Source organism: Monodon monoceros, unplaced genomic scaffold (genome assembly GCF_005190385.1).
Source record: "Monodon monoceros isolate NGI ecotype Baffin Bay Population unplaced genomic scaffold, NGI_Narwhal_1 Super_Scaffold_9, whole genome shotgun sequence".
NCBI classification, from domain to species: Eukaryota; Metazoa; Chordata; class Mammalia; order Artiodactyla; family Monodontidae; genus Monodon; species Monodon monoceros.
In genome coordinates, this window is record NW_021703786.1 from 44,384,713 (window position 1) to 44,410,820 (window position 26,108).

Below are 26,108 nucleotides of genomic sequence, written 5' to 3' on the forward strand. Positions count from 1 at the left end.
TTGGACCCTGGCTCGGCCTGTCTGGCCCTGCTCGCCATCTCCCTGCATCCTGCAAGGAAGGCCCTCCTCCAGGAAGTCTAGCTGCTCATCCAGCCCTCGAGTCTCTCCTTCCTTGGGAAGGAAGTACCTAAGAGGCATCTTCCATACACCGGCCTGAATTGGCACTTTTAAAGCATGTATGTTAAGATAGAGAGGTCCTCACTTGAAGGCAGAAGCTGCCTCTCCAGTGACTTTTGATATGGTCTCTTGTACCTGGGCAGTGATGTATGAAGCCCTGAGATTCGAGGAATTTGTGCTTGGGTTCACAGCTTGACTGTGTGACCTGACTGAGTCACTCGGTCTAGGTGGGCCTTATTTTGTTAGGTGTAAAGTTAAACTAATAATGCTGAGTGCTGTAAGGGTTGAGAGATCAATGTATGGGAAACCACCTCTTCACTGCGAAGTGAAATTACAGAAATTCAGGGTACTGTTATCCATCCTCCTGTATTCCACCAGGATGCCTTAGCCAGTGCTGAGCATGTAAGTTTCCCAGTAAAATCCTCTTGAACAGTTGATTGCTTTCCAAAGTGCATTGCTGAAGCTCTTTTTTTTCCATATTTCTATTTTTTTAACATCTTTATTGGAGTATAATTGCTTTACAATTGTGTGTTAGTTTCTGCTGTATAACAAAGTGAATCAGCTATATGTATACATATATCCCCATATCTCCTCCCTCTTGCGTCTCCCTCCCACCCTCCCTATCCCACCCCTCTAGGTGGTCACAAAGCACCGAGCTGATCTCCCCGTGCTATGAGGCTGCTTCCCACTAGCTATCTGTTTTACATTTGGTAGTGTATATATGTCCATGCCACTCTCTCACTTCGTCACAGCTTACCCTTCCCACTCCCCCTGTCCTCAAGTCCGTTCTCTACGTCTGCGTCTTTATTCCTGCCCTGCCCCTAGGTTCATCAGAACCATTTTTTTTTAGATTCCATATATATGTGCTAGCATACGGTATGTGTTTTTCTCTTTCTGACTTACTTCACTCTGTATGACAGACTCTAGGTCCATCCACCTAACGACAAATAAATTTCGTTTCTTTTTATGGCTGAGTAATAGTCCTTTGTATATATGTGCCACATCTGTAGCATTGGTTTTGATCTGCCTCTCATGATGCCCTTTCTCTCATCTTTTGGGGGGAGTCATCCCTACTCTCCCCCTCACCCCCAACCCTGTAGTCCTGGTGGGGCTTGTCAACCACGGTAGGTTGCTAAGCAGGAGGAAGTTACCAAGGCCCCCTAAACTAGGGACAGTCCACCCTCAGAGGAGAGCCAGTTAGAGGGGAGAGATAGCGCCCTGTTGACATTGTGTGAGCCCCTGGAGCCAGTCATCCCTGAACCCCACCCAGTAACAGGAGTTTATAAGCCCCGTCCCCCCCACGCCCTCCCCATCCTTTTTGGCTTAAACTTGCGGATTACTGAAAGCCCTGGCTCTCTTTTCCTTCCATCCTAGAGGGCAACGATGGTCTCTCTTGTTCCATTAGCAAAAGGGAAAGAGAAAGCGTGTTGCAGGTGAAAGGTCAAAACTGGAAGATTTTATTTAACAGGTTTCTACAATATCTTCCTATAATCAAATGCTATATGCTGCCACGGAATGATGTAGAAAAATATGTAATAAGGCAAAGCATCACCAAGGAACAATGAGCACGTGTTAGTTTTGCAATTAGAAAACAGTCTAACTGACGCAAAAGAAGTTTTGCATCAGGAAGAGTGCTTTTAAGTCCGGTCTGGAGACCCTCAGAGCCAGCCCTAGCTGATAGGTTTCTTTCTTTCATTTTCTTATTTATCAAACACTCATAGAGCACTTGCTGCGTGCCAGGCATTGTTCTAACTCTTTTAATCCTAACAGAGACTTCGTGAAGTAGTTTCTACGATTGCCCCCATTTTACGGGTAAGGAAACTGAGGCCCAGGAGTAAAGTGACTCGTCCACAGTCACAGCGGTGCCTGATTGAAGCCCAACAGCCACTCCCCCAAGTCGTGCTCATCAGTCCCAGGATGCTGCCTTTCACAGTCATTTATTAACTGCTGTCTAAAAGGAGAGAAGTTATTATTATTTTTTAAGTAGTTATTTATTTATTTTCTTTATTTTTTTGGCTTCGTCGGGTCTTAGTTGCGGCACGCGGGATCTTCATTGAGGCATGTGGGATCTTTCGTTGCAGCATGTGGGCTTCTCTTTAGTTGTGGCACGCAGGCTCCAGGGCACGTGGCCTCTGTAGTTGCAGCACGCAGCCTCTCTCGTTGAGGTGCGTGTGGGCTCAGTAGTTGTGGCGCGCGGGCTTAGTTGCCCCTTGGCATGTGGGATCTTAGTTACCTGACCAGGGATCGAACCCGTGTCCCCCGAATTGGAAGGTGCATTCTTTACCACTGGACCACCAGGGAAGTCCTGAGAAGTTATTTTTTAAAAAGCCCACTACCACCTAGATTGCATTCAATCATTCATTTTTTTTCTTAAGGACGTAACCAGTTAAGGGAGAGAAAGAAATAGAAGAAAAACAGAGAAAGGGAAGAAAAGACAGATGCAGGAGGGAGGAGGTGGGAGGGAGAAAGAGAAAGAAAAGGTTAAACGATGCCCAAGAACACGTGGGGTTAGGAGGTTGAAGGTAAGATGACATCAAGTGTATATGTCACACCTGATTTTCTCTTGGGCGGTATTAACTCCTGTTAGGGCTGCCCTTTTACATTTTAATGAGTTGTTTTTATAATATATTTTTAAAATTGAGATACAATTCACATAACACAGAATTCACCCTTTTAAAGTGTGCACTTCAGTGTATATTCACTGTTCAATTCTAGGACATTTCTGTTACCCCAAAAAGAAACCCTGTACCCAATTAATGGTCACCCCCTTCTTCCTCCTTCCCTCACCCCTGGCAACTGTTAATCTCCTGTCTCTCCAAATTCGCCTGTTCTGAGCGTTTCATATAAATGGAATCAATCATGCAGTGTGTGGCCTTTTGTGTTTGGCTTCTTTCACTTAGCATGATGTCTTCAGGGTTCATCCATGTTGTAGCATGTCAGCACTTCTTTCCTTTTCACGACTGAATAATATTCCCTGTGTGAATAGAATACCTTTTATTTATCCATTCATCCGTTGATGGACATTTGGGTTGTTTTTGATTTGGGGCCATTGTGAATAATGCTGCTGTGAATGTTTGTGTACCGGCTTTTGTGTGGACAGCTTTCATTTCTCTTGGGTGTATACTCAGGAGTGGAATCGTGGGGTCACATGGCGACTCTTTGCTTAACCTTTTGAGGAATTGCCAAACTTTTCCTAGCTCTTTAACCTCTAATCCTTAACTGTCATTTATGGAAGGTTGAAAAAGGTAGCCTGGTTCTTCATTCTCTGGCTGCAGTGTCCTAAATTCTATGAGATGGGTTATGGTATGCCCTTTCAAATGGCCCCTCCCGTTGAAGCTGACATGCCATGTGCCAACCTTCTGCAGCAGGAGGTTGGCTTGTGGGTTCCTCCAGGCCACCTGGGGATGCAGTCTCCTGAGGGAGGATCACCGCCTCCCCCATGGTGATTCGTGACCAGCAATAAAGGGTCATCAGAGGGATGGAGAAGGGCCCAGGTTAACCCAGAGGGTCATCAGAGGGATGGAGAAGGGCCCAGGTTAACCCAAACTGACAAAGCTACTCCCCATCCCACAAAAGCGACCCCCCAATACCAAGATGCAACTAAGACATTAAAAAAACCCCAAAACAGGTGATCCTGACTCTTTCCCAAGCTGCTCAGTCAAAAATGCCTGTTCTTGGCAATACAGTTAAGTCCCCTACGTACAAAAGAGTTCCGTTCCAAGAGCACATTTGTAAATCCAATCTGTTCGCTAAGTCCAACAAAGTTAACCTAGGTATCCAACGAACACAGTGACTATATAGGACTGTACTGTAATAGGTTTATAATACTTTTCACACAAATAATACATAAAAAACAAACATAAATAAATTTCTTTAAAAGTTTTATTTATTTTTGGCTGCATTGGGTCTTCGTTGCTGCGTGTGGGCTTTCTCTAGTTGCGGTGAGCGGGAGCTACTCTTTGTTGTGGTGTGGTGGCTTCTCGTTGCGGAGCACAGGCTGTAGGCGTGCGGGCTCAGCAGTTGTGGCTCGCAGGCTCAGTAGTTGTGGCGCACAGGCTTAGTTGCTCCGCGGCATGTGGCATCTTCCCCGACCAGGGATCGAACCCGTGTCCCCTACGTTAGCAGGCGGATGCTTAACCACTGCACCACCAGGGAAGTCCCAAGATAAAACATTTTTAATCTTACAGGACAGTACCTTGAAAAGTACAGCAGTACAGGACAACAGCTGGCACTTCTCAGCAGTACCGGCTGCATCACCGCTGCTTTTACGCATGCTAACGGACAGCCTGGGCTTGAAATAAAGATACTGTACTGCTGTACTCTGTACAGTGCTGTACAGTAAAGGACACAAAGCACAACCACTTGCAGAGGATGCACGCACGTGACGGTGTACGCCAGACACGTGAACTAACTTACGTGATTGGACATGTGAACGCACGTTCGCATCTTTGAAAGTTCGCAACTTGAAGGTTCGTATGTAGGGGACTTACTGTAATTAAGGTTTGCGTGAGCCTTAAGGTCTATCGTGTTCTCACATGTAACTCACGGTGGGTCCTCAGCAGGACCTTGAACTTGGGCGAGCGGTGACTCCTCGCATCCTCCTGATTTTACAGCCCAGGACACGGGAGGCAAGGAATTTGCGATTTGCTCCAGGTTAGGAAGTGGCCGTTAGTCAAGAACAGAGTTAGCATTCAGACCCTTTGACTCAGAGTACTCAGAGTACTCTTTCATTACGAGCTCTTGGCAGTGTTCACACTCATTTTAAAATCTAGATAAAGGTACTCTGTTTTTTTGGTTTTGTTTTAAAGAATCAAGTTAGAGAGTTTGAGCTTGGTTTGAGGAAGCTTTGATAAAATTCCGGTTGTATCTTTGGCACGAGGGAGAGGGGTGGCCGTGTGTACCCCCAGTCCCATCCCGTGTGTACAAACACAGTTACCCAATATCTTTTTACAAGTTTATTTTCTATGTTTATGTGTGAGGTTTCTTACCCTCTTGGCTGGTCTTAGTGTCTCACTTTGAGCTCTAAGAGGAAATAGAAGGATGTTCCTGTTATTTTAACTAGCTAGTAAATTCCAAACTGGGAGATAGGTTCAGCTGGGATCAAACACCGTTTACAGAAACTTTCGGGTTGTTTCCTTTTGTCTGAGTGTTTTAAAAATCTACCTAATTGAGGTTGCCTGGGAGTTTTTGCGGGTTTCAGAGACGCAGCTGTATATTTATACTTTGCTGTGATTAAACACAGGGACACATACATGGCCCTCCCCTCAAAAAAAAAAAAAAACAAACCTCACTACTTGGCTTTGCCTGAAAGTGGGGTAACAACTATTTATTCATGAGCCAAAACCCAGGCACATAGGGGATCTTGCACAAGATGAGCAAAATATTTTCAAATGTTTTAAATCGAATTGGGAAGGTATGAATAAGTATTTTGCCATTAACACATTAACAAAAAATGTAAACTGGGTGACTAAGCATTTGAAGAGGGCTTTTTGGTTTCCTCCTTACTTGTAGAAATTCTTGACTTAATAGGTAAATCTCAATTTAGCGTGCCCAAAGGAGCATGGATTCTGAAATAGTAGGTCCTAAAATAAGGAATTTTTACTGTCTCACTGTAGGAAAGGAGTGTTCTTTAGGCTGTTACCCCTTGACCGTGATGTAGCCTGTTATATACCGAGGTGGTCAGTTTCCAGCAGGGGTGCATCAAAGCAGAATGGGGCCTCGGAGCTCGTGGGAGGGCCTGGGAGTCTGCATTTCTGGCAAGTTCCTAATGAGGCTGGTCTGTGGACCCCACTTTGAGTAGCAGGGAATCCACTTTCTCTCTCTTGAGAGGATTTTGCTTTGTAAAACAAGATGTGAAGGTCAGTCACAACGTGGGAGACTTGGCTAGGACCCCATCCTGGGGCATCTGTTCTCGGCTTGACCCGGGAAGTAGGCTGGGATGGGCAAAACATTCCATTTCTTATCCATCCTTTCTATTTAATACGGGTTTTGGTCACAAAGCCTGCTGGTTCAAAGGGCCTGGGGCTCACACTCTGGGCCCTTCCCAGAAAGTCCTGGCTTTAGACCAGCAGGAGCAAGTTCTATCATCGAGGTGGCTGCTCTGCCCCACAGAGACAAAATGTGTCTCTCCACCTCACTGAACCCTGGGGCTTTGCTCCAGGGTTATGTTCCTTTGAGGGCTGGGAGATGGCCCTCATTTCTGGGGGTCTTAGAAGGCGTTGCTCTCACACCCCCTCCCTGAGCCCCGGCCACGCACTGACTCCCTGGCTGCTGGTCCTGACCCAGCCACTGTCTGTCCAGCAGCAGGTGTGATGGTGTCCTCGGCAGGAACAGAGGACCCATGGGTGCCTCTCTTCCCCACACCAGGACCAGGCCGCCGATTGGACTGCTACACCTGTAGGAACTCGGAACTTGGTCCTAGGGGCCCTGGGCCCTGCTTCATCTCAATGCCACCTATGTGATAGATCCCCCAGGGCCAGGGCAGGGCTTCAGCATCTGGTTTTATGGCCTTGAAGGTTTCTTCCAAGCCTCTGCTGCTTCCTCCCTTAACTAAGTTTTCTAATGATCGGATGGGGGGCCCTTCTGGTCTTCATGCTGCCTGAGCTTCCCTGGGCACCTTTTCCTTGGACTAAGCTGGGCATGGCTTGCTCCAGAGAAACCTGGGAGTTCTGTCATTCTTTCTGCACCCCCTTCCCAGCACTTCTCTGAAATACAGTTTGTTTTCTTTGCTTTGTGAGTGCCTTTGAACTTTCCTTACCAGTACTTGTCCCCATGCCCCTGGCAGATGGCTCTGGACACCAGGGTGTTTGCAGCCTTCAGCTGAGCAAGGCTTTCTGCCAGGGATGGGCTGAGGGTTTTCTTTTGGTCTCCCACCCTCTGCCTGGGGCAACCAGTGTTTCCTGCGCCATCTTGGTGGAATGGCCATGGAATGGCCAGCCACAGTTGAGAACTCCCTTTCGAGACCTGGCTGTGCATCTCTGGAAAACACACCTGATCTTTGGTACCAAGTGGCTTCTCTTGCTGCAGAGCATGGGCTCTAGGCACGCGGGCTTCAGTGGTTGTGGCTCACAGGCTCTAGAGCACAGGCTCAGTAGTTGTGGCATACGGGCTTAGTTGCTCCGCAGCATGTGGGATCTTCCTGAACCAGGGCTCGAACCTGTGTCCCCTGCATCGGCAGGCGGATTCTTAACTACTAAGCCAGCAGGGAAGTCCCAAGAAGAGTTATTTTTGAAGCCACAGATAGATGTGGAAATTTATCAAACGATGCCGTATCAGCATCTCTCAATAATCATATTTTAAAAGGTTTTTGAATATTAATATGATTAATGATATTAATAGATTTTCTAGCAGGACAGTGTTGAAATCAGAGCAACTTGCTGGAAAGAGCATAGGACAGAGTGTCTGGAAAGCTGGATTCTGGCTCTAGTTTGGTTCTTGGTTACAAATTTGACCTTGGACCAGCCCATATGCTTCCTTATTCCCTCTAACAGTATCCCAACGTTTCCTTCTCTGTCACGTGGGCATAGTTCTGTTTTCCTCCCTTTCTTGCTAATGAGTTGGAAGGATCGCAGTGGATCAATAGTTCTTTCCTTTACATTTGTTTAAATGCTTTCTCATCTGAACCATGACACAAGTGTGAAATGAGGGGCATCACGATGTTCCTTATTGGACCATCATCAACCAGGAATTCACGTGTTCATTCACTCATTCCTCCAACAAATATTTATGGAGCAACTGCAAAGTGCTAGGAATTGTTCCAGATGCTGGGAATACAGCCGTCAACGAAGTAGACCAGTTCCCTGCGCAGTAGAGCTGACATCCCAATAAACACACACTTTCACACGTATGTCAGCTGAGTGATACATATTGTGAAGCTATATGAAGCGGGGGGAGGGGGTGGAGAGTGAGGCAGATTGAGGGGGGAGGTTTACCTTAAGTGGGGTGGTCAGTGAAGACCTCTCTCATTTGAGCAGAGAATAAAATAAAGATGGGGAATGAGCCACCTGGAGATCTGGGGGAGGGATGTGCAAAGGCCCTGAGGACGGTTAGCCGTGCCCATGGAGCCCGAGTTGGGTGAGCCGGTGGGAGAGGGTGAAGATTTGGGGGCTGAGAGGTCGAGGAAGGTCAGATGATGCAGGACCTTGTGGGTCTGTCATAGATGCTCTGTTCTTTTTTTTTTTTTTTAAGTAAGATGGGATGCCTCTGGGGGGGGGTGTGGGTGTTGTGAGCTGTGAGTGACATGGTAAGGCTTTCCATCCTAAAGGGTCACTCTGGCTGCTAGTGGAGGATGGATTGAAGCCGGTTGTGAGTCAAGGCCAGCAGCCCTGAGGGGATGGAGGTCCAGCCTGGGCTGATACAGCGGAGGTGGTAAGGAGTGTTAGATTTAGCGTCCGCGTCAAAGGAGGCGCTGACGGATTTGCTGATGAATTGCAAGTCTCATCTTAGAGACAGCTCCTTGACTTTTCCTATGAGAAGGAAGTGTGTCAAGCTCCCCTTCTCCAAGACTGGAAATCTGGCCTGTATTTTCCACAGCATCATTGTGCTGAGTTGGGAGAAACCCCAGCGACTCTCCAAACTTCTGGCTGGACTGAGAGATGAAAATAACCAAGGGGTTCGGATGTCCCCACGAGAAATCCTGTTCTGAGGCCGAGCCCAGAAACACAGGCTACAGTTTGATCGGATCCATGGAAGAAGCCTCCGCCTCCCGGAGGGAGGTTCCTTTGGAAAGGAAGTAGAGCAAGCTGGTGCCACGCCCCCTGTCACGGTTGGCGGTGGTCACAGGATACTCCGCCACGGGTGACATCGTGATTAATAAAAGACAGACCGCGTTTGGGAGGCATTTGCTTTAATTCAGGGCGTCTAGTCTTCCTGCAGACGTCCCTTTGTGCTGTCCTGTCTGCAGCCACCCCGTGCTGCTCTGGGGCCAAGTTGCTAATTTATGTCCTTGCCCTTTAAACTCTCCCTGCAACTCTGAACCAGAAAAAGTCTCATCTCTCCTCAAATGTTGCGGCTTCAAGTCTTCCCCCATGGTTTTCTGCTAGTGTTCCTTCCTTTGATCTTCTGTTGGAAATTTATTTCCTTCCCAGAGCTGAGGCATCCAGCTCTGAGCAATGCAGACACCACCTCCCGCCTTGGCTGGCGGGCGCCCCCATCCCCACAACCAGTTCTGAGCCTACATCTTCTGTGCTAATGGGGCATGGAGCTCGGAAGGTGGTACCAGAGCTGTGGGTGGACGGGAAAGAGAATGGCGTCGTGCCTGCACTGCCGGGCTTGCTCCCGCCACGTGGAGACAGGAAAGCACACGTAAAAATAATTGTGAAAAGCCAAGTCGGAAACATAAACAAACGTAAACCAGCAGAGCGTGATGGAATGTTCATAGCTTCCCCCCTGCCTTTATTAGTTTAGGAGAAATCTGGCCAGCTCAGTCCCTGGCCTTCATTGTGGAGAACCTATCTGAGCAATGGGCAGAGAGGGACAGAGTTGGAGCAGTCTGGAAGGGTAGTTTTAGGAAGAAAAGAGAAAGGACTGACCTTGAGGGCTTGTGTATAAGCGTCTGTCAGTCTGTCTGTCTTTTGGAGAAGGAGGTCTGCAGTGGGGAATGACCCAAGCCATGGGGGCGCGGGAGGAATTTAAAGTCCTCTGGAGAAAGTAGGAAGGAGATTCGGGCGTTGGCCGCTGCCTGCGAGTCAGATTGAAAGGGAGGGGAGGGGAAGATTTTCAGTTTTGCTACGTGTTGTGAATGAAGCCCTTTTCTTCCTTTAAAAAGAGACTTTAGTAAAGATCAAATTGCTTTTATAACAGTTTTTGGTTGCCTGAGTGATGTTTCTTCAAATGTGATACCACGGGGAGGTCATGGCTGTGAAGACAAGGGATTTGATGGTGAGTGGCGGTTATCTGTGTGCACACAAACATGTACATGGATGCACATACGCAGCGTGGGTGGGGTGGATAATCAGGAATTCAGAATTGCTGGGTTAGATGGTAACTGTGCTTAACCTTCTGAGGAACTGCCAGAGGATTTTCCAAAGCTGGGGCACAGTTTACATTGCCGTCTGTACAGGGTCTTCCCATCCTTGCCAGCACTTGTTATTTGTTTCTTTGTTTTTTGGTTTTTTGGGGGGGTTTTTTGGCCGCGTTGGGTCTTCGTTGCTGCTCACAGGCTCTTTGTTGCGGTGCGCGGGCTTCTCATTGCGGTGGCTTCTCTTGTTGCGGAGCATGGGCTCTAGGCACGTGGGCTACAGTAGTTGCCACACCTGGGCTTCAGTAGTTGTGGCTCACGGGCTCTAGAGCGCCGGCTCTGTAGTTGTGGCGCACGGGCTTAGTTGCTCCGCGGCATGTGGGATCTTCCCGGACCAGGGATCGAACCCGTGTCCCCTGCATTGGCAGGCGGATTCTTAACCATTGCGCTAACCACTGCGCCACCAGGGAAGCCCCAATCTTTTTGATTACAGCTCTTCTAGGGGGTGTGAAGTGGCTTTGATTTGCATTTCCCTGAAGGCTAATGATGTTGAAGATCTTTTCAAGTGCTTATAGGTTGTTCATATATCTTCTTAGGAGAAAGGTCTTGTCAAAGCTTTTGCCCATTTTCCTCATATTGAGTTAAATAACACATGTCTTTTTATTATTGAGTTGTATATGTTCATGTACTCCAGATAAAAGTCCTTTATCAGAGAGACTATTTGCAAAAATTTTCTTCCATTCTGTGGTTTGTCTTTTCATTTTCTTTGAGAGTGTCCTTTGAAGCACAAAAAGTTTTAATTTTGATGATGTCTGTTTTTTCTCCCTTTGCCCCGTGTGCTTTTGTTGTTTAAGAAACTGGCGTCTAACAGAAGGTCATGAAGATTTACACTGTTGTTTTCTTCTATGAGTTTTATATTTGTAGCTCTTACATTTAGAACTTAGATCTATTTATTTATTTATTTTTTTGAGGTACGTGGGCCTCTCACTGTTGTGGCCTCTCCCGTTGCGGAGCACAGGCTCCGGACGCGCAGGCTCAGCGGCCATGGCTCACGGGCCCAGCCGCTCCACGGCATGTGGGATCTTCCCGGACCGAGGCACGAACCCGTGTCCCCGGCATCGGCAGGCGGACTCTCAACCACTGCGCCACCAGGGAAGCCCACTTAGATCTGTTTTGAGTTAATTTTTGTAAATGGTGAGAGAAAGGCGGCAGCTTCATTCTTTCGCGTGTGGCTGTCTTGTCCCAGCACTGTTGTTGATAAGACTGTCCCCTCTCTGTTTTATGGTCTTGGCACCTTTGTCATCGAGGCATCTTTTAACCATTTTATTTATTTAAGTCATCGGGTAAGGACACGTCCCCTGTATGTCTCTTGACCCACAGGGAGAAATTAATCAGTCAAGGATCACTTACATTAAAAGATGCCTTGGTTGGAATTTTAAACAAGATTTTGATGAAAACTGTCACTGCAAGTGAAAATAGGCAACAAACAATGCAGTTGAATAAATATGTCATGAAACACAGAGTTTTGTCTTCTGGCCCAGTTAAGGGGGAACAGGGGAAGCACTTGGCCTCGGCTTACTCTGGAATCCCATGGTCTGTGGACCGAAAATCAGAACTGACTGCATCAAGTGTGGGTCTGTGAGCACGAGGGGCCCCACATCCTGCCCCGCCCCAGACCCCCCCAGTTCCTCCTTAGCTACAGGAGGTCAGTGCAGGGACAGCCGGGCAGCCGTCATCTGGCGGACTCTGCGCAAGTTGTTTCTTGGCCTTGATTTAGGAAGGGGATTAGGGAATTATTTCCTCTAGAAGCCTCCACCGCAGAATGGAATCCTGGAGCGCTGAGGCCTCTGCCTTCCACGTGTGGGCTGGGCGGTGGAGCCGCCCCGGAACTGCGGGTGTGGGCCAGGAGGATGCATGCATGGCCTTGTGGGGACTCGGGGCCCCGGCTTGGGGCAGGGCCAGGTGCAGGGCTCCCAGGCCTGGTCCAGCTCCCTGGAAACTGGACCCGGATCCCCCTCCGGCTCGGCTGTTTCTGGGAGTCCACCCAAACTGAAGGCCCCAGAGCCGAGGATTAGCTAAGCCCCAGATGTTTAGAACCCTGGCTCAGTGTTTGTGTGTGCTCTGTCGAGAGCTTATGTGGCCCCGGAGGTGGTCCTGGAATCACTCAGATCTTTGTGTGGTTCTCGTGTTTCATCCCCGTTTCTAGGGAGAGACTCGCGGGTTCCAGGATTTGCTCAGAGCTTTCTGCCCTGGTCCGCTCAGCCTGGTGGGAACTTGCCCAGTCTCGGGGGTTTTGGGGCAGGGAGGTGGAGGCGCAGGTCTTGGAAGGGAATCTGGTCAGAGCTCTGGGCTTAGGGGACTTCTCTGCCCAGGTCCTGTGTTTCCCAGGGTCAGGTTAGTGTCTTTAAAATCAAAGTTCTCAAGTAAGCAGCATGTCCTCCAGCCTGGCGTCTGTCCCTCTGTGAGCTGACAGCTGAAATGCTTTCGGGGGAGCTGGGTGGAGCTGTTGGTGATGAGCGTTCTGGAACAAAGAAGAAGTGAGTATTTCATGTAGTACTTCAAGCCCAGGTCTCCTCAAGACCACGGAGCCAGTAGCAAAAGCCACCCTACCAGCCCTCCCCCTGCAGCCCCCAACTGCGGGCTGTGCAGTCCCCCCACCAACCCCAGGAAACCACGAGTCCCCCTGATGTAAGCTGGAGCTGGGTCCAGAAAGGGGATTATGTACGGGGTGGGGGTCACTGCTGCCTTCTTTCCAGGGCTCCCCGAGTTAACCCCAGTGTTCAGAGCAAAGAGGTGCCCACAGTCACGGAATGTTGCGTCTTCTCGAGCGGGGGTGACAGATTCAGATGTCAGTAGGTCACTAAGCACTGAGGAATGATGTGCCATCGGAAACAGCAGCCACAGCCAATCGTAGGGAGCGTGTGCCCAGCTGGAAATTTGAAATCACCCCGTTTTGTAATGTTGGTAATTGACTGAAACTGAAAACAACAGCTAGCAACCCAGTGTGTCAGCCAGAACTTAACCAACCTCTGTCTGCTTGCAGCCGTCTCCCTGCAGAAGATGTTGGGTTCTAGGGACAGGGTGACCCGCCCAAGGTTGCCAGGCTGGTCAGGAGCCTGCACTCACCTGGCTCTAGAAGCCCAGGCTCTGGTCTGTGTCTGGCCAACGCGGTTAAGGAAGATCACCCAGCTTAGGAAGGGGCAGGGCTGGGGTTTGAACCCAGAACTGGCTGGCTCTGGCCGTGCTGCTCTCACTGGGATGGGAGGTGGGGTCTTTTGGTCCCGGTCACGTTCTCTTCCCAGAGCTCCACCCTGGGATTGGTCCTGACCCTCAAAACAGGGCTGCTCTTTGACCAGCAAGCAGCTTCCCCGAATTCTGTGGACTTTTCAGGAACAAGAGGAGATCTTGAGGTGTGTGTGTGTCTGTGTGTGTGTGTGTGTGTGTGTGTGTGTGTGTATGTATGTATGTGGGGGGCACGTGAATTCTCTCTCCCTCTTCTCCCTCACACCCATTTATTGTTCCTGGGTTTTCTCCCTGAGAACTCCAAGGAAGAGAGCTGGAATGTTGAAAGAGAAGGGAAATGCAGGCACAGCTCGGGTATTGCGTTCTTGTTTTTGTTTTTTTTAAACCAGTTGAAGGTTTGTGGCCCGTTGTCAGATGATGGCTAGCATTTTTTAGCAATAAAGCATCTTTAAATTAAGGTATGTATTTTTTTAAGATATAATGCCGTTGCACACTTCATAGACTATAGCGTAAACATCTTTTATTCACACTGGAAAACCAAAAAAGAAAAAAGAAAATCTTGTGACTCATTTTATTGCGGTGGTCTGGAACTGGAACCCACCATCTCTCCGAGGTCTGATTGTACTTTTCTCGTCTGGGAAGCGGCTCCTGCTTTGCAGGAAAGGCCCGATTAACTGTGCCCTCCCTGAGTCACTGGGTCGGTCACTACTGGCGAGCTGGTGTCCGGGGAACCCGAGTGGTGTCACCTCAGGGCCTGCTGTGGGATCGCCGCGGCTGAGAGGACTGCTCTGAGATGGAGAGGCGGGTGTCACGTGAGTCCAGGCCACAGACTGGCAGCACCCTCAGCGGGCAGAGCCTGGGAGCTCACCGCGTCCACCTTGTCCAGGCCCCTCTGGCTCCATCCATGATGGGAACTGAGGTGGAACTTCAGGGTGGGAGGGGAGTGGTGGGGGGAGTATTAATAAGTAAAGCAGGGGGGAGGGGCTTCTAAAAGATTTACTAGTTCAGTATTTTCTGGATGTTTCCTAGTCCTTTAAGACTGGTCCAGAGGAAGGCCAAACAGGAGTTAGTCTAAGTTCTCTACCGGCTCCCACCCTCAGCTGACCCCTCACCCCCTGGTTTCGTTCCCAGCACCACCCTGACCCTCCCACCCCCGCCCCCATCACCCTGTCACCATTCACCCCTCTCTTTCATCCTACTGAGAAAGGAAGAGCAATCTCCTTGTTCCCCCGCCCCCTTTTCTAAATAAATTTATTTATTTATTTTTGGCTGTGTTGGGTCTTCGTTGCTGCGCACGGGCTTTCTCTAGTTGTGGCGAGCGGGGGCTACTCATCGTTGTGGTGCCCGGGCTTCTCCCTGCGGTGGCTTCCCTTGTTGCGGAGCACAGGCTCTAGGTGCACAGGCTTCAGTAGTTGTGGTTCGCAGACTCTAGGGCACATGGGCTTCAGTAGTTGTGGTGCACGGGCTTAGTTGCTCCGCGGCCTGTGGGATCTTCCCGGACCAGGGCTTGAACCCGTGTCCCCTTCATTGGCAGGCGGATTCTTAACCACTGCACCACCAGGGAAGCCCTTGTTCCCCCCTTTTAATCATATTATATATGCAATTGTGCAACCTGTTTTTTTTTCTTTTCTTTTTTAAGGCATTTAAAAATTTTTTATTTTTATTTTTGGTTGCGTTGGGTCTTCGTTGCTGCGCACGGGCTTTCCCTAGTTGTGGTGATCGGGGCTACTCTTCCTTGCAGTGTGCAGGCTTCTCATTGCGGTGGCTTCTCTTGTTGCGGAGCACTGGCTCTAGGTGCGCAGGCTTCAGTATCTGCGGCATGCGGGCTCAGTAGTTGTGGCGCACGGGCTTAGTTGCTCTGCGACATTTTTTCTTTAAACTTAATATATGTTAAATACCTTTCTGTATGAGTAGATGTATCTAAAGCATTATTTTTAGTGTTCACTATTAGTTCATCATTTGGATGAACTATTTATTATTTATAATCCCCTAGTGATGGACACTGAGGTTGCTTTCTTCTTTTTCCTTTTTTTTTTTTTTTTGGCTTTTGTTAAAATCGCTGAAGCCAGCATTCCTAGTGAGGCATCCTCTCCTGGAAAGAAGCATGCTCTGCAGTTACATCTGTGGTGTACATTTTGACCCATTCTATCGCTGCTCTTCAGAAAGGTGGTACCAATTTACAGCCCTTGAAAATGCCCGGCGCCCCCTTCACTGGCCGAGACTCGGATCTGCAGGCCTAAAGGAGAAACATGTGAAGGAAAGTTGGTGGCAATGCGTTCTGGCAACGCCCTTATGCCTGAGACGCCTTCTCCCTCTCCAGCACTGCTGCTGCCCATCCCTGCCACTCCCAGGAAGTGGGCTGCTCTAACGCAAAGAGGGCTGGACTTGAAGGCCTAGGTCTGAATCCTGGCTCTGTACATAACTGCTTAAGGAACATCCCTTGACTTCTCAGTGACTCTGTTTTCTAATCTTTAAATTGGGAACTCTGGGACTTCTCTGGTGGCGCAGTGGTTAAGAATCTGCCTGCCCCTGCAGGGGACACGGGTTCGATCCCTGGTCCGGGAAGATCCCACATGCCACGGAGCAACTAAGCCCGTGCACCACAACTACTGAAGCCCATGTGCCCTAGAGTCCGCGAGCCACAGCTACTGAAGCCCGTGCACCTAGAGACCGTGCTCTGCAATAAGAGAAGACACCGCAGGGAGAAGCCCATGCACCGCAACGAAGAGTAGCGCCCGCTCACCACAACTAGAGAAAGCCTGCACGCAGCAACGAAGACCCAATGCAGCCAAAAAAAAAAAAGGGAATGCTGATACTTGCCTTACAGAATTACATACTTAGCACATAGTGGATGATGACTAAATATTCATTTCTTTATTTTTAATCATCCTTCAGTTATTTCAGTGCACGTAACTTCTCTTCCAGCCCCCTGACCCCTGGTACCTCCCTTGTCACCCTCATCTGTCACTTCATCCACCACGGGGCGCCTTTATACTTGCAGACTTAAGGTATGAGTGGTTTGAGGCTTTGAGTCCATGGTAGTAACCCAGGCTCTTCAGCGGGTTGTTTTTCGGCCCTCAGACACCTAGAAAGTTGGATGAATACGTGTCAAAATCATTGTGTTTCCTTCCGTCAAACTAAAGGGAGGTCTTAATGAGATCTGTTGCCACCTGCAAATGATGTTTTGGGCTAGGTGAGAGAGGGACCCGTATCTGCCAGCAGGAACTTGTGCCTGTGTGTGGGGTGCATAGGATATCTGGACCCTTTCCTTTGGGATTCGGTAAGTAACTGTGTCCAGGAGGCTGTGTTTCCCGCTCGGACCCGTCCTGTTGGGTCTCACTTAGGACCCGTGTGTGCAGGTTTCTGAGTCCTGCCGTCGGTGAGGGCCAGTCTGTGCTGGGCTGTACTTTTCCTTGTCCATCTTCAGCCCGGCCTGTCCTTGTCGGAGGCTCGTGCAAGGCCCTGGCACCAGGGGCCAGTTGGAGCCGGGGGCTGAGTGGGGAGCCCTCTCAGGCACAGTGATGGCCCTGTTTCCTCTCCCACCTCGCCGGGGGGGCCCCCCCGTTCACTGCAAGGAGAGTCACGCATTCCCCGCTTGAGATAAGAATAGAGCCCGACTGTGCCCCGGGACAGAGTCCAGCTTCTTCACCGGCCCTCTGAGGCCTGGCAAGGGCTCGAGATGGTACTGGCATGAGTGGGCCCTGGCCGCCTGCCCTGCCGGCCCCTTATGCATTGTGTGGCCGGGACACTGGGTGCAGTGTGCACGCCTGCCCGGCTCCCCGCCCCTCGGAGCCCACTGTCTCCAGGCTCTGCTCAGGATGGAGGGGCTTGGCCTAGAATCAGCTGCCCTGGGGCCCTGCTGTGCCCCTTCCCTTCCCTGGGGCCTAGGACTCCACCCTCCCAGCCTTGAGACCTCCTGTGCCAGGCCTGCCTCTTCCTGGAAGGGAGGAGCTGGGACCAAGGATAGGATCATCAAGAGGGCTGGGCATTGAAGGCAGCAGCCCGGGGACCCAGTGGTCTCTTTCTGCCCCCCCCCCCCGCCCCCACCCCCACCCCCGGCCAAGGGACAGGAAGCAGGAAGCAGCCGGGGCCACGCCTCCACCTTAGCCCCGCCTGTGTCTGAGGTGGGAGCTGGAACAGCCTCGCGTCAGGCCGACAGCAGGACTGGACCAGGAGCTGTTAACGAGGCGCGGGGCATGGAGTGTCCCCTGGCTCTTCTGTGGTCGTGTTGGGGGATTCCTAGTATACTTTCTAGTCTTCAGATTCTAAGGCTGGACTTCTCAAACTGTGGTCCCTGGACCAGCATCACCCCGCAGACCTGCTCAGTCAAAAAGCAGGGGTGGGGCCCCGATATCTGTGTTGAACATGCTTTCCAGGGAATTCAGTTGCATGCAGGAACCCCAGGACCCCTGCTCAAAATAGTTTTCAGTGCTTTCCGGGGTCCAACAGGTGACTCACGAGTGTTGAGGCTGTGGTAAGCTGGGGGGCGTAGCCCCATCTAGAGATATTCGGGTAAAGAGATATTAAAATATGTTTAAATATGGAGTCCCCCATTGAACCTTAAAATGATACAGATCTCAGCCTGCACCTTTACACGTATTTCAGTTAATTCTGCAGCGTGTCAGGTCGTGTTTGGGTTTTACCGGGTGAGGAAAACCAAGGCAGATGGCAATCAGTAACTGGTTTGTGCAGTGGAGACGTGGTTGGGAGCCAGGGTTTTCCACTTAGAGCTGGGGGCTTTCCACTCTCCCCCACCATGGCTGTTGAGCAAACCCGCCACACACATCAACCCAAGTGTTTGGGACGATGCCTCCAGTGAAGGATGTCTGGGTCCCTATCTCAACACGTGAGGGTTTCTAAGAGATGCTGGCTGAGGCACTGGCCTCTTCTCCAAGGAGAAGGCACTATTTGTAAGTCTTCAGTGGGAGGGCAGGATGAGGGCTAACACGGCGGCCTGAACTGTTTGCGAAGCACTGTCCTTGGCAGGGTGGGTCTGGGAGAGCCAGACCACCACAGTTCACAGATGGGAAGGCCCACTCTTGGGGTTTGGGTCACACGGCTCATCATTAAGTGGTGTCCCCTGATGTGTTTTCCCTCCGTCTTGCCACCTGCAAGAGCCATGGTGCTGATGGCATTTGGAGCACGGGGCTTTGATGGTGCTGGTGGAGGGTAGGTGTTGTGTGGCTGTTAGCATGTCACGCCGTGCCACGTGCTTTGGGGGCTTTGTGTCAGGGGCCCACAGAGCTCCAGGCAGCCCTGGGTCCACTGCCTCCCAAGTCCTCCCCTAAGACAGTGGGTCTCCGTGGATTCTGAGATGTCTGTGTTGTGCCCTGGGTGGGAGGGTTGCTGAGTTCCTTGCTGGGGTGCTAGAGGCACCCCGGAATCGCCTGGCCTTCTGAGACTTTGATGGAAAGCATGGGGTTGGAGAAGCCTGGGAGAGGCTGACGAGGAATAAGCAAGCAGTGTCAGTGGTACACGGTTAGATCATCAATACTCTCCCCGTACCTACATTTTCTCAACTAGTGAATGGGCCTGTGGCCACACAGGTGGATAGGCTGTTTTTTAATTAATTAATTTAAAATTAATTTATTTTTTTGGTCCCTGACCAGGGATCAAACCCGAGCCCCCTGTAGTGGAAGTGTGGAGTCTTAACCACTGGACCGCCAGGGACGTCCCGTGGTTAGTTTATTTTAAAACAGACCTGTCCAATCAAGAATATTTTAATAATACTGGACAGCATTTATGTAGCACTTGCTGTTTTTTCAGGTGCCGTTCTAGGTGCTGCATCTTTATGTACTCATACTACCAGGCCCATTTTACCTATGGGGAAACTGAGTCACAGAGAAGTGCAATCATTTCTTCAGGGTCACCCAGTCAGCGACAGGGTTTGTACCCAGACCATCTCTTTCCAGAGCCCGTGATCTGACCCACTGGTTGCTGTACCGATTCTGTACCGGCCTCCCACAGAGGGCCGTGGAGCCCCCGAAGCTCTGTGCAGCTGTGAGGTGTGGAGAGCTCAGAGCATCTCTGCTGAGTGCCATCATTGTGGTCTGTGGATTGAGTCCTGGTCTAGCTGAGCCATTTAGGGGAGACTCAGTAACACGGCAGGAAGGAAAAGTGATGGTGCCCCATCTTCTCCAGTGCCCCCCAGTTTTAGAGGGAAATAAGACTGGAGGGTCTGTGGCAGGGCAGAGGGAGCGAGACAGTGGCTGGGCCAGCTCCTGGTGGCTGCTTCTCCCCATTGGTGGCTGTGTCGTCCACCCGGGCCTGGGGCCAGCACTGGTCCAGCTGGCTCACAGCTGGATGCAGAGTGGGAGGAGAGGGAGGGTCCAGACGCCGAAAGACTGTCAGGGATGTGCCTCAGGGGCCAGCCTTGACTTCCCTCCAAACAGGAAGAGCCTTTGTACTCAGCTCGCTTGTAGTTCCCCAGTGGTTAGCGCCACTGATAAGAGAGTTGCACGTTGTGGTCGGAGGCGTGAGCTGCCAAACGCCTTTTGCCCCCAGACAGCCCACATGTGACATCCTCCCCTGTCCTCCTCTGCTCCCTGGCCGCCGTGGCCCCGGTAGTGAGCACAGCCGGGCGAGAGGAATCAGAACCTGCCCGACAGAGGTGCTCAGAGCGGAGGGGAGGGCAGGGTTGGCAGGGCCCCCTTGGGGGGTATTGGGGAGGGCTGGTGCTCCTCGAGAAGATGTTGAGTCTGAAACGTGGAACAGACAAGTTCATCCAGAGGCCCTAAAACCAGTCGATGCTTTGGGATGGTGACCGGGCCAGGTGTAAGGACAGTCTGTGGGCAGCTTCCAGAGAGACCACTGAGTTGTGCTTTCTACTAATCCAGGTCATGGTGGTGATGGGGACATGAAGTAGGAGGGAGGAAGTGGGCTGGGGACTTGGACCAAGAATCAGACACTCTTGGGAGGATCCCCCATTGTGATGGGCGTGCTTGCAGGAATCCTGGGAGATGGTGAGTTTCTGCTCGTTCGTCACCCTTCTGGAATTACTAGCTGTCTTAACTTCTGTCTCCTTGAATAAAATGTATAATAAAATGTAATAAATTGTAAAATAAAACATCTTCATGAGAGCGGGGAGCACGTGGGGCTGCCCTAGGGTGAGCATCCAGTGACTGTTGAAGGGAGGGAAGGAGGGAAGGAAGGGGCTGAAGAGCGAGAAAGATTGTCCGCTGTGACTTGGAAGCAGTTGTGACATTTCAAACTATTTAAAATTGCTGCCCACCCTCCCAGTCTACCCTGACCTCCTGGTTCCCCTTTTTCTATTTTTTTTTTCCTCCATCACCTTCTAATACTCTTTATACTTTACTTATTTATTGTTTTTATTGTGTGCTCCCCTTACCCCCTTGCTGAAATCAATGCTCCACAAACGCAGGGGTTTTTTCCCCTTTTATTTGATCACTGCCGTGCCCCAAATGTCTAGAAGCAGTGCCTGACCCTGGGCAGGTCCTCACTAAATATTTGTCGAATGAATGAATGGATGGATGGATGAAAGTGCCCAGAAAGGGCTTGGCTTGTGCCGTTGGGCCGTGGGAATCCAGCTTGCAATAGATGTTTCAGCACGTTGTCCCCTGGGAGGTGCCCCACAGTCTGGCCACCTGCCCTTGACCTGCTCTGTCCTTCTGATTTACTGGGCCCCTCAGGTAGGACCACGCTGATACCGTCCAGCAGCTTGGACACAGGAAGGCTTTCCGGGACTCATGGGCAGGACAGTGAGTGCCCTCGAGGGCCAGGCAGAGACCGACTGGGTAGTGAGGTGAGCTGTCCACAGCCAAGGATCCTGGAGCCTGGCGTTTGACCCCATTCCTGGATCCCGCCCCGCTCCCCCGACCTTCCCCACAACTGGGATTCCCACCCTCTGGACTGTGAGAAGTAGAAAAACGCCGGATTGAGCAATCGAGGGCTGAGACGCAATCCCTGTTGACTCAGCCTCTGCCTTCTTGTCTTGCAACTGGTACCCGACCCACAGAATTAATCCGGGTCATCCTGGCTGACTCCACACCCCGGGCTGCTGTGGGGCCCAGGCGCGTCCCATTACTCTCAGGGTCAAGTCCAGACACCAGTTCTCAACCTGGTGGTTGGACCCAGCCCAGACCCCTGGCAGCGCCCCCGCCGCCCCCATGCCTGCCACAGTGAGAGCCTTTAAGCTGTGGTCGACAAGTCCATTTCCAGTCTTTGCTCAGTTTTGCCCTTGACCTCCTGACCCATATCCAGTTGGCATTGCTGTTCAACCTGTCCAAGCATCACGCCACCTGCAGCCTGTCCAGCTCCGTAAATGGGAAGTCCGTCCCTCCAGCTGCTGTGGCCAAAAACCTTGACACCGCCCCCCCCTCACCGCCTTTTCTCTCACGTCCCATGTTCAGTGTGTCAGGTAAACATGTGGGCTTCTCCTTCCAAATTGATTTTTTTAAAAATCCAACCACTCGTCACCACCCCCACTGCTGTCATCTTGGTCCGAGCCACAGCCACCAGCCCTGTGCCCTCGAACTAGTGCAGTTGCCTCCTGACGGCTCTGCCAGACCCCAGTCTGTTCTTTTCAAATAATAAGTCCGATCGTATCACGCTGCTCCTCAGAACATCCTGATGGGCCCCATGATGGCAGAGTAAAAGCCGAAGAAGCCCTCACCGCAGCTGACAAGGTGCGACATGGTCGGGCCTGTGACCTCCCTGACCTTGGGGGCCTCTCCTTCCCTGCACCTCACTCATCCCTCTGCTGCACACCGGCCTCTCTGGCGTTCCTGAGGGTGTTCCAGGCATGCTTCCTCCTTAGGGCCTTGGCAGCCCACGTGGCTAATCCCTTTGGCGGGCTGAGTAATGGTCCCCCAGAGATGTCCATGTCCTAAGCCACACAGCCTGTGGATGTTACCTTACGAGGCAAACAGCATTTTGCAGGTGTGATTAAATTAAGGCTCTTGAGATGAGGAGGTGATTTTGGATTATTCAGGTGGGTCCAGTGTACGGACAGAGAGTCCTGATAAGAGGGAGGCAGGAGGGTCAGGTCAGGAGTAGATGTGACAGCAAAAGCAAGAGGTTGAGGATGTGAGGAGGGGGCCACGAGCCAGGGACTCGCGGGCAGCCTCAAGGAGCTGAACGAGGCAGGGAAGCGGATTCTCTTCCAGGGCCTCTCGAAGGAACCAGCCCTGCTAATACCTTGACTGTAGCCCAGTGAGACCCCTTTTTAGACTTCGGACTCCAGAACAGGAAGACAATACATTTGTGTTGTGACTTTAAGCTTCGTAGTTCGTGATAATTTGGTACAGAGCCGCCAGAAACTAACCCACTCTTTGATCTCTTCTGACTCTCTTGCTCTCCTTGTCATGCTCACCCCTTTACACTGCTCTGCTCTTTTTCTCCATCACTTGTCCCCTTCCAACAAAACTGGGTCGTTTACCCATCTCTCAGGCTGTTGTGTGTCTGTACTCACGGGGGGGTGTAAGTTCCACTACATTACGTAGCGTTGTCAGAGTCTAAGGGACCCCATTGATCTCTAAATGCAACCTCTCAGAGCAAGATGAAGATGGCCTGGAGACGGGGAGGGTCCTGCTGAAAGCTAGGGCATTGCCATGGTAGTTTCTAGAGCCCCCAGGGCTCAGACCTCCTGCTGCTCTGCTCTCCAGCTGCGTTATCTCTTTGGACCTCCTCCTCCCCCACTGCCACACCCAGGGACAGCAGGGCCTCGCCCGGGAGCAGGTGCTTAGAACTTGAAGGTTGGGAATCAGTCTTGGCAGAGGAGTTGGTGGGTGAGGCAGTGTCTTACAGGAAGCTGGGAGGTTCTCCCCAGGGAGCAGGGATGGGGAAGCTGATAGGTTTGTCTTGTCCCCAGCAGCTTGTGTGGAGTGTGGGGTGTTTGGAAGAAGGAAAGGAAGAAAAGATATGAAACGGTAGTGATGGGCAAGCAGGTAGAGCAAGCGTTGTGTGCCCACGATGGGCACCTAGACTTGAGGACCCCAAAACAGCATGGCTCATGGCCAGGGAGAAGCAAAGAAGGATAAGGCAGACCTTCTTTCAAGAGGGCCTGGGATTGGCTTCCCCGGGACACAGCTGCAGGCTGTAAAGGGTGACTGGTTGGCTGTTAGGAAGACTCCTTGCTGCTGTCTTCTCCGGAGAGGACACATTTTGAAACACTTCCTGAGTTGGGGAGGGGAGGTGACATTTGGCCCCCCTCTCCCCAGGCTGCTGATGAAGTGTGGTTGGTGATGAACTTACAGCTGTGCTTTTGCACTGCTCCCCCCCACCCCCACCCCGGGTTCATCCACCCACCAGTCCCACCGGGGCTCCCCTCCCTCTGCTGGAGGGTGACTCAACGCTGCTCTTGTGCAACGGCCCAGGCTCTCCGAGCAGAGCTGTTTTCCTCCGTGCCGTAGCTCCGCTCCTGATTTATGTCTTTCCATTTGGGTTAATGCTTTCCACATTTGTGTCTCAAGATTGGTGTGTGGTTCATGCCTGCAGCCACCAAAACTCCAGTGCCCAGCTTGGGTCTGGCCTGGAGAAAGCAGCCAGCCAGCCAGCCAGCTGAGGGCAGCTTGGAGCTTCACCTGGAGGCCGTTCTGTCTCCAGCAGGAAGAGGGCAGAGGGAGGAGTGCAACCCTGTGAAGGGCACACGGCGTGGAGGGTGTGAAGAGGTAATTGCCCGAGCCTGTGACTTCCCGTCAGAGAAGCTGCATCGTCTCGGGGAAGTGAGAGGCACAAGTTGTAGGGCGTGGAGAAGTGTTACGTCTGTGGCTTTGGAGGCTGTTGGACAACACATCTGTGTGTGTGTGTGTGTGTGTGTGTGTGTGTGTGTGTGTGTGTTTCATTTTCTCTTCGTGGAACAATAATATTACCTTCGTTGCTATGGTGGTGTTGCAGGCGTGGCTAATTGGACACAGACCTGATTCAGGCTGGTGTCCATAGTGATTATCAGACGCAGCCGTGCAACTCGCTTGCATTTGCTCCCCTAGTGTGAGAGGCTGGCGGGGTATCACTGCCCGGGCAGTGGGCGCCCTGGGGCGGGGTGGCACCCCGGTCGGAAATGGACCCAGAAGCTGGGCTTTAGGCAGGAGCAGGGCTATTCCTGATCATTTCCAAGGCTGGAACACAGCCCGGCTTTGCTGAGGGCCAGGGCTTTGGGAACTCCTCCTCGGAGGCCCGGGACCACAGGGGAGGTGACACCTGCTACCGGGCGAGGGGACAGAGGCGCCCGTGGCACCCGGGGGCTCGAGGCTGCTGTGCAGCTGGTCCCCTGGGCCCACTCACCTGGCAGGTGCTGTCTTCCCACTGAGGTTGTAGCATCCATGCAGAAGGGTGTTCATGCGGTAAGTTTTAAACTCTTTGTCGAGGGTACATATCCAGAAGCGTATCTTTGTTAATTTTACTCGTACTGAATAGGTCATATATAGATGAATTCTGTCATTTATTAGGCACTAAAAAATAGAGAGTGAACGTTGGCCTGCCTCCCACCCTTTGTCCTCTGCCTCTTAATTCCCTTCCCCAGAGGTGAGCAAGTTACCAGTTTCTTGTGGGTGTAGAGGAGACGGTGCAGATTTACGACTGTGCGTGTGCCTTTATTTCCCTTCACACCTGTGCTGGCTTCCTCTCTTCTTCACCTTGCTGCTGCTGCTGCTTTACACCCTGTAACAGTATATCGTGGAGTTTAGTCAATAGAAGGAGTGTCCTCGTTTTTTTAATACCTTCCTGACTCATTTCACGGATGGGCGTATAGGTTGCTTCTCATCTTTTCCTGTTACCTCTACCCGCTGTGGATACCCTGTGTGTCCATCGTTCTGCACACGGGGGAGTGTCAGGGAAGGATCCGTTCTTGAAGTTGAAAGCCTGGAGCAAAGAGTGTGTTTGTAAATTTGATAGAAAGTGCCAGACAGCCTCCAGCGAGGCAGATCTATTTATCCTTCCACCAGCTACATCTACGAGTGCCCATTTACCCATAGCCTTGGCAGCACTGTGCACTTTCCAGTTTTTTTAAAATATAAGTTTATTTATTTATTTATTTTTCGGCTGAGTTGGGTCTTCGTTGCTGTGCACGGGCTTTTTCTAGTTGCGGCGAGCGGGGGCTACTCTTCGTTGCGGCGTGTGGGCTTCTCCTTGCGGTGGCTTCTCTTGTTGCGGAGCATGGGCTCTAGGCACGTGGGCTCAGTAGTTGTGGCTCGCGGCCTCTAGAGCGCAGGCTCAGTAGTTGTGGTGCACGGGCTTCATTGCTCCGCCTCATGTGGGATCTTCCTGGACCAGGGCTCAAATCTGTGTCCCCTGCATTGGCAGGTGGATTCTTAGCCGCTGCACCACCAGGGAAGCCCCCCACTTTCCAGTTTTTAATTTTCTGTTTGGAAAAGTTCTGTGTTTTTGCATTCAGTTGATTTCCTCTCCCCATGTCTCCCCCGACACTGTTGCTGCCCTATGGGGATGGTGAGTGGATACCAGGGTATCCACGGCAGATGAAGGTCTGTCCTGCAGACCCTTCTCTGAGCAGTGGTCCAGCCCCTCTGCAGGCTGGCTGTTCCTTTACGTGCTTTCAGATCTCCAGGGAGGCCTCCTTTTCGACATTTGAATTTTCTGCTCGTGATCACATCACTAGAGTCCATTTCCTATGTGCTGCTCCCCTTACTTTCCCCTGCTTCTTCCCTCTCTAATCTCCGTCCTCCCCACCTCACCCCTGCATGGGTCCGATCTCTCGTTTGCAGTTTCCTCAGCTGCTACTTCTCCTTCTCACTTTCCAACAATAAGAGTCTTTTTAACAAAGAATCAGACTTGGACGAAAATCTCTGGACACCACTCCAAGCTGTGCGTCTTAGGA

At 51.2% G+C, this 26,108-nt stretch overlaps 1 protein-coding gene across 3 annotated transcripts in view; it reads left to right on the top strand.

The window, feature by feature from the left end:
• Window positions 1-26,108, top strand: part of GAS7 (growth arrest specific 7) — a 200,909-nt gene that overhangs the window by 33,178 nt on the left and 141,623 nt on the right. The window contains exon 1 of one of the 3 annotated variants that reach the window (XM_029212831.1): window positions 16,118-16,598. The exons of 1 other annotated variant lie outside the window; for it this stretch is intronic. Coding sequence is in view for 1 of the 2 variants with exons in the window: in XM_029212830.1 (XP_029068663.1) it covers window positions 24,598-24,618 (21 nt within the window). In the remaining variant the exon portion in view is untranslated. Of the gene's footprint in view, window positions 1-16,117; window positions 16,599-24,500; window positions 24,619-26,108 lie in introns of those variants that run through there. One more of the 3 variants, XM_029212830.1, reaches the window with a different exon arrangement.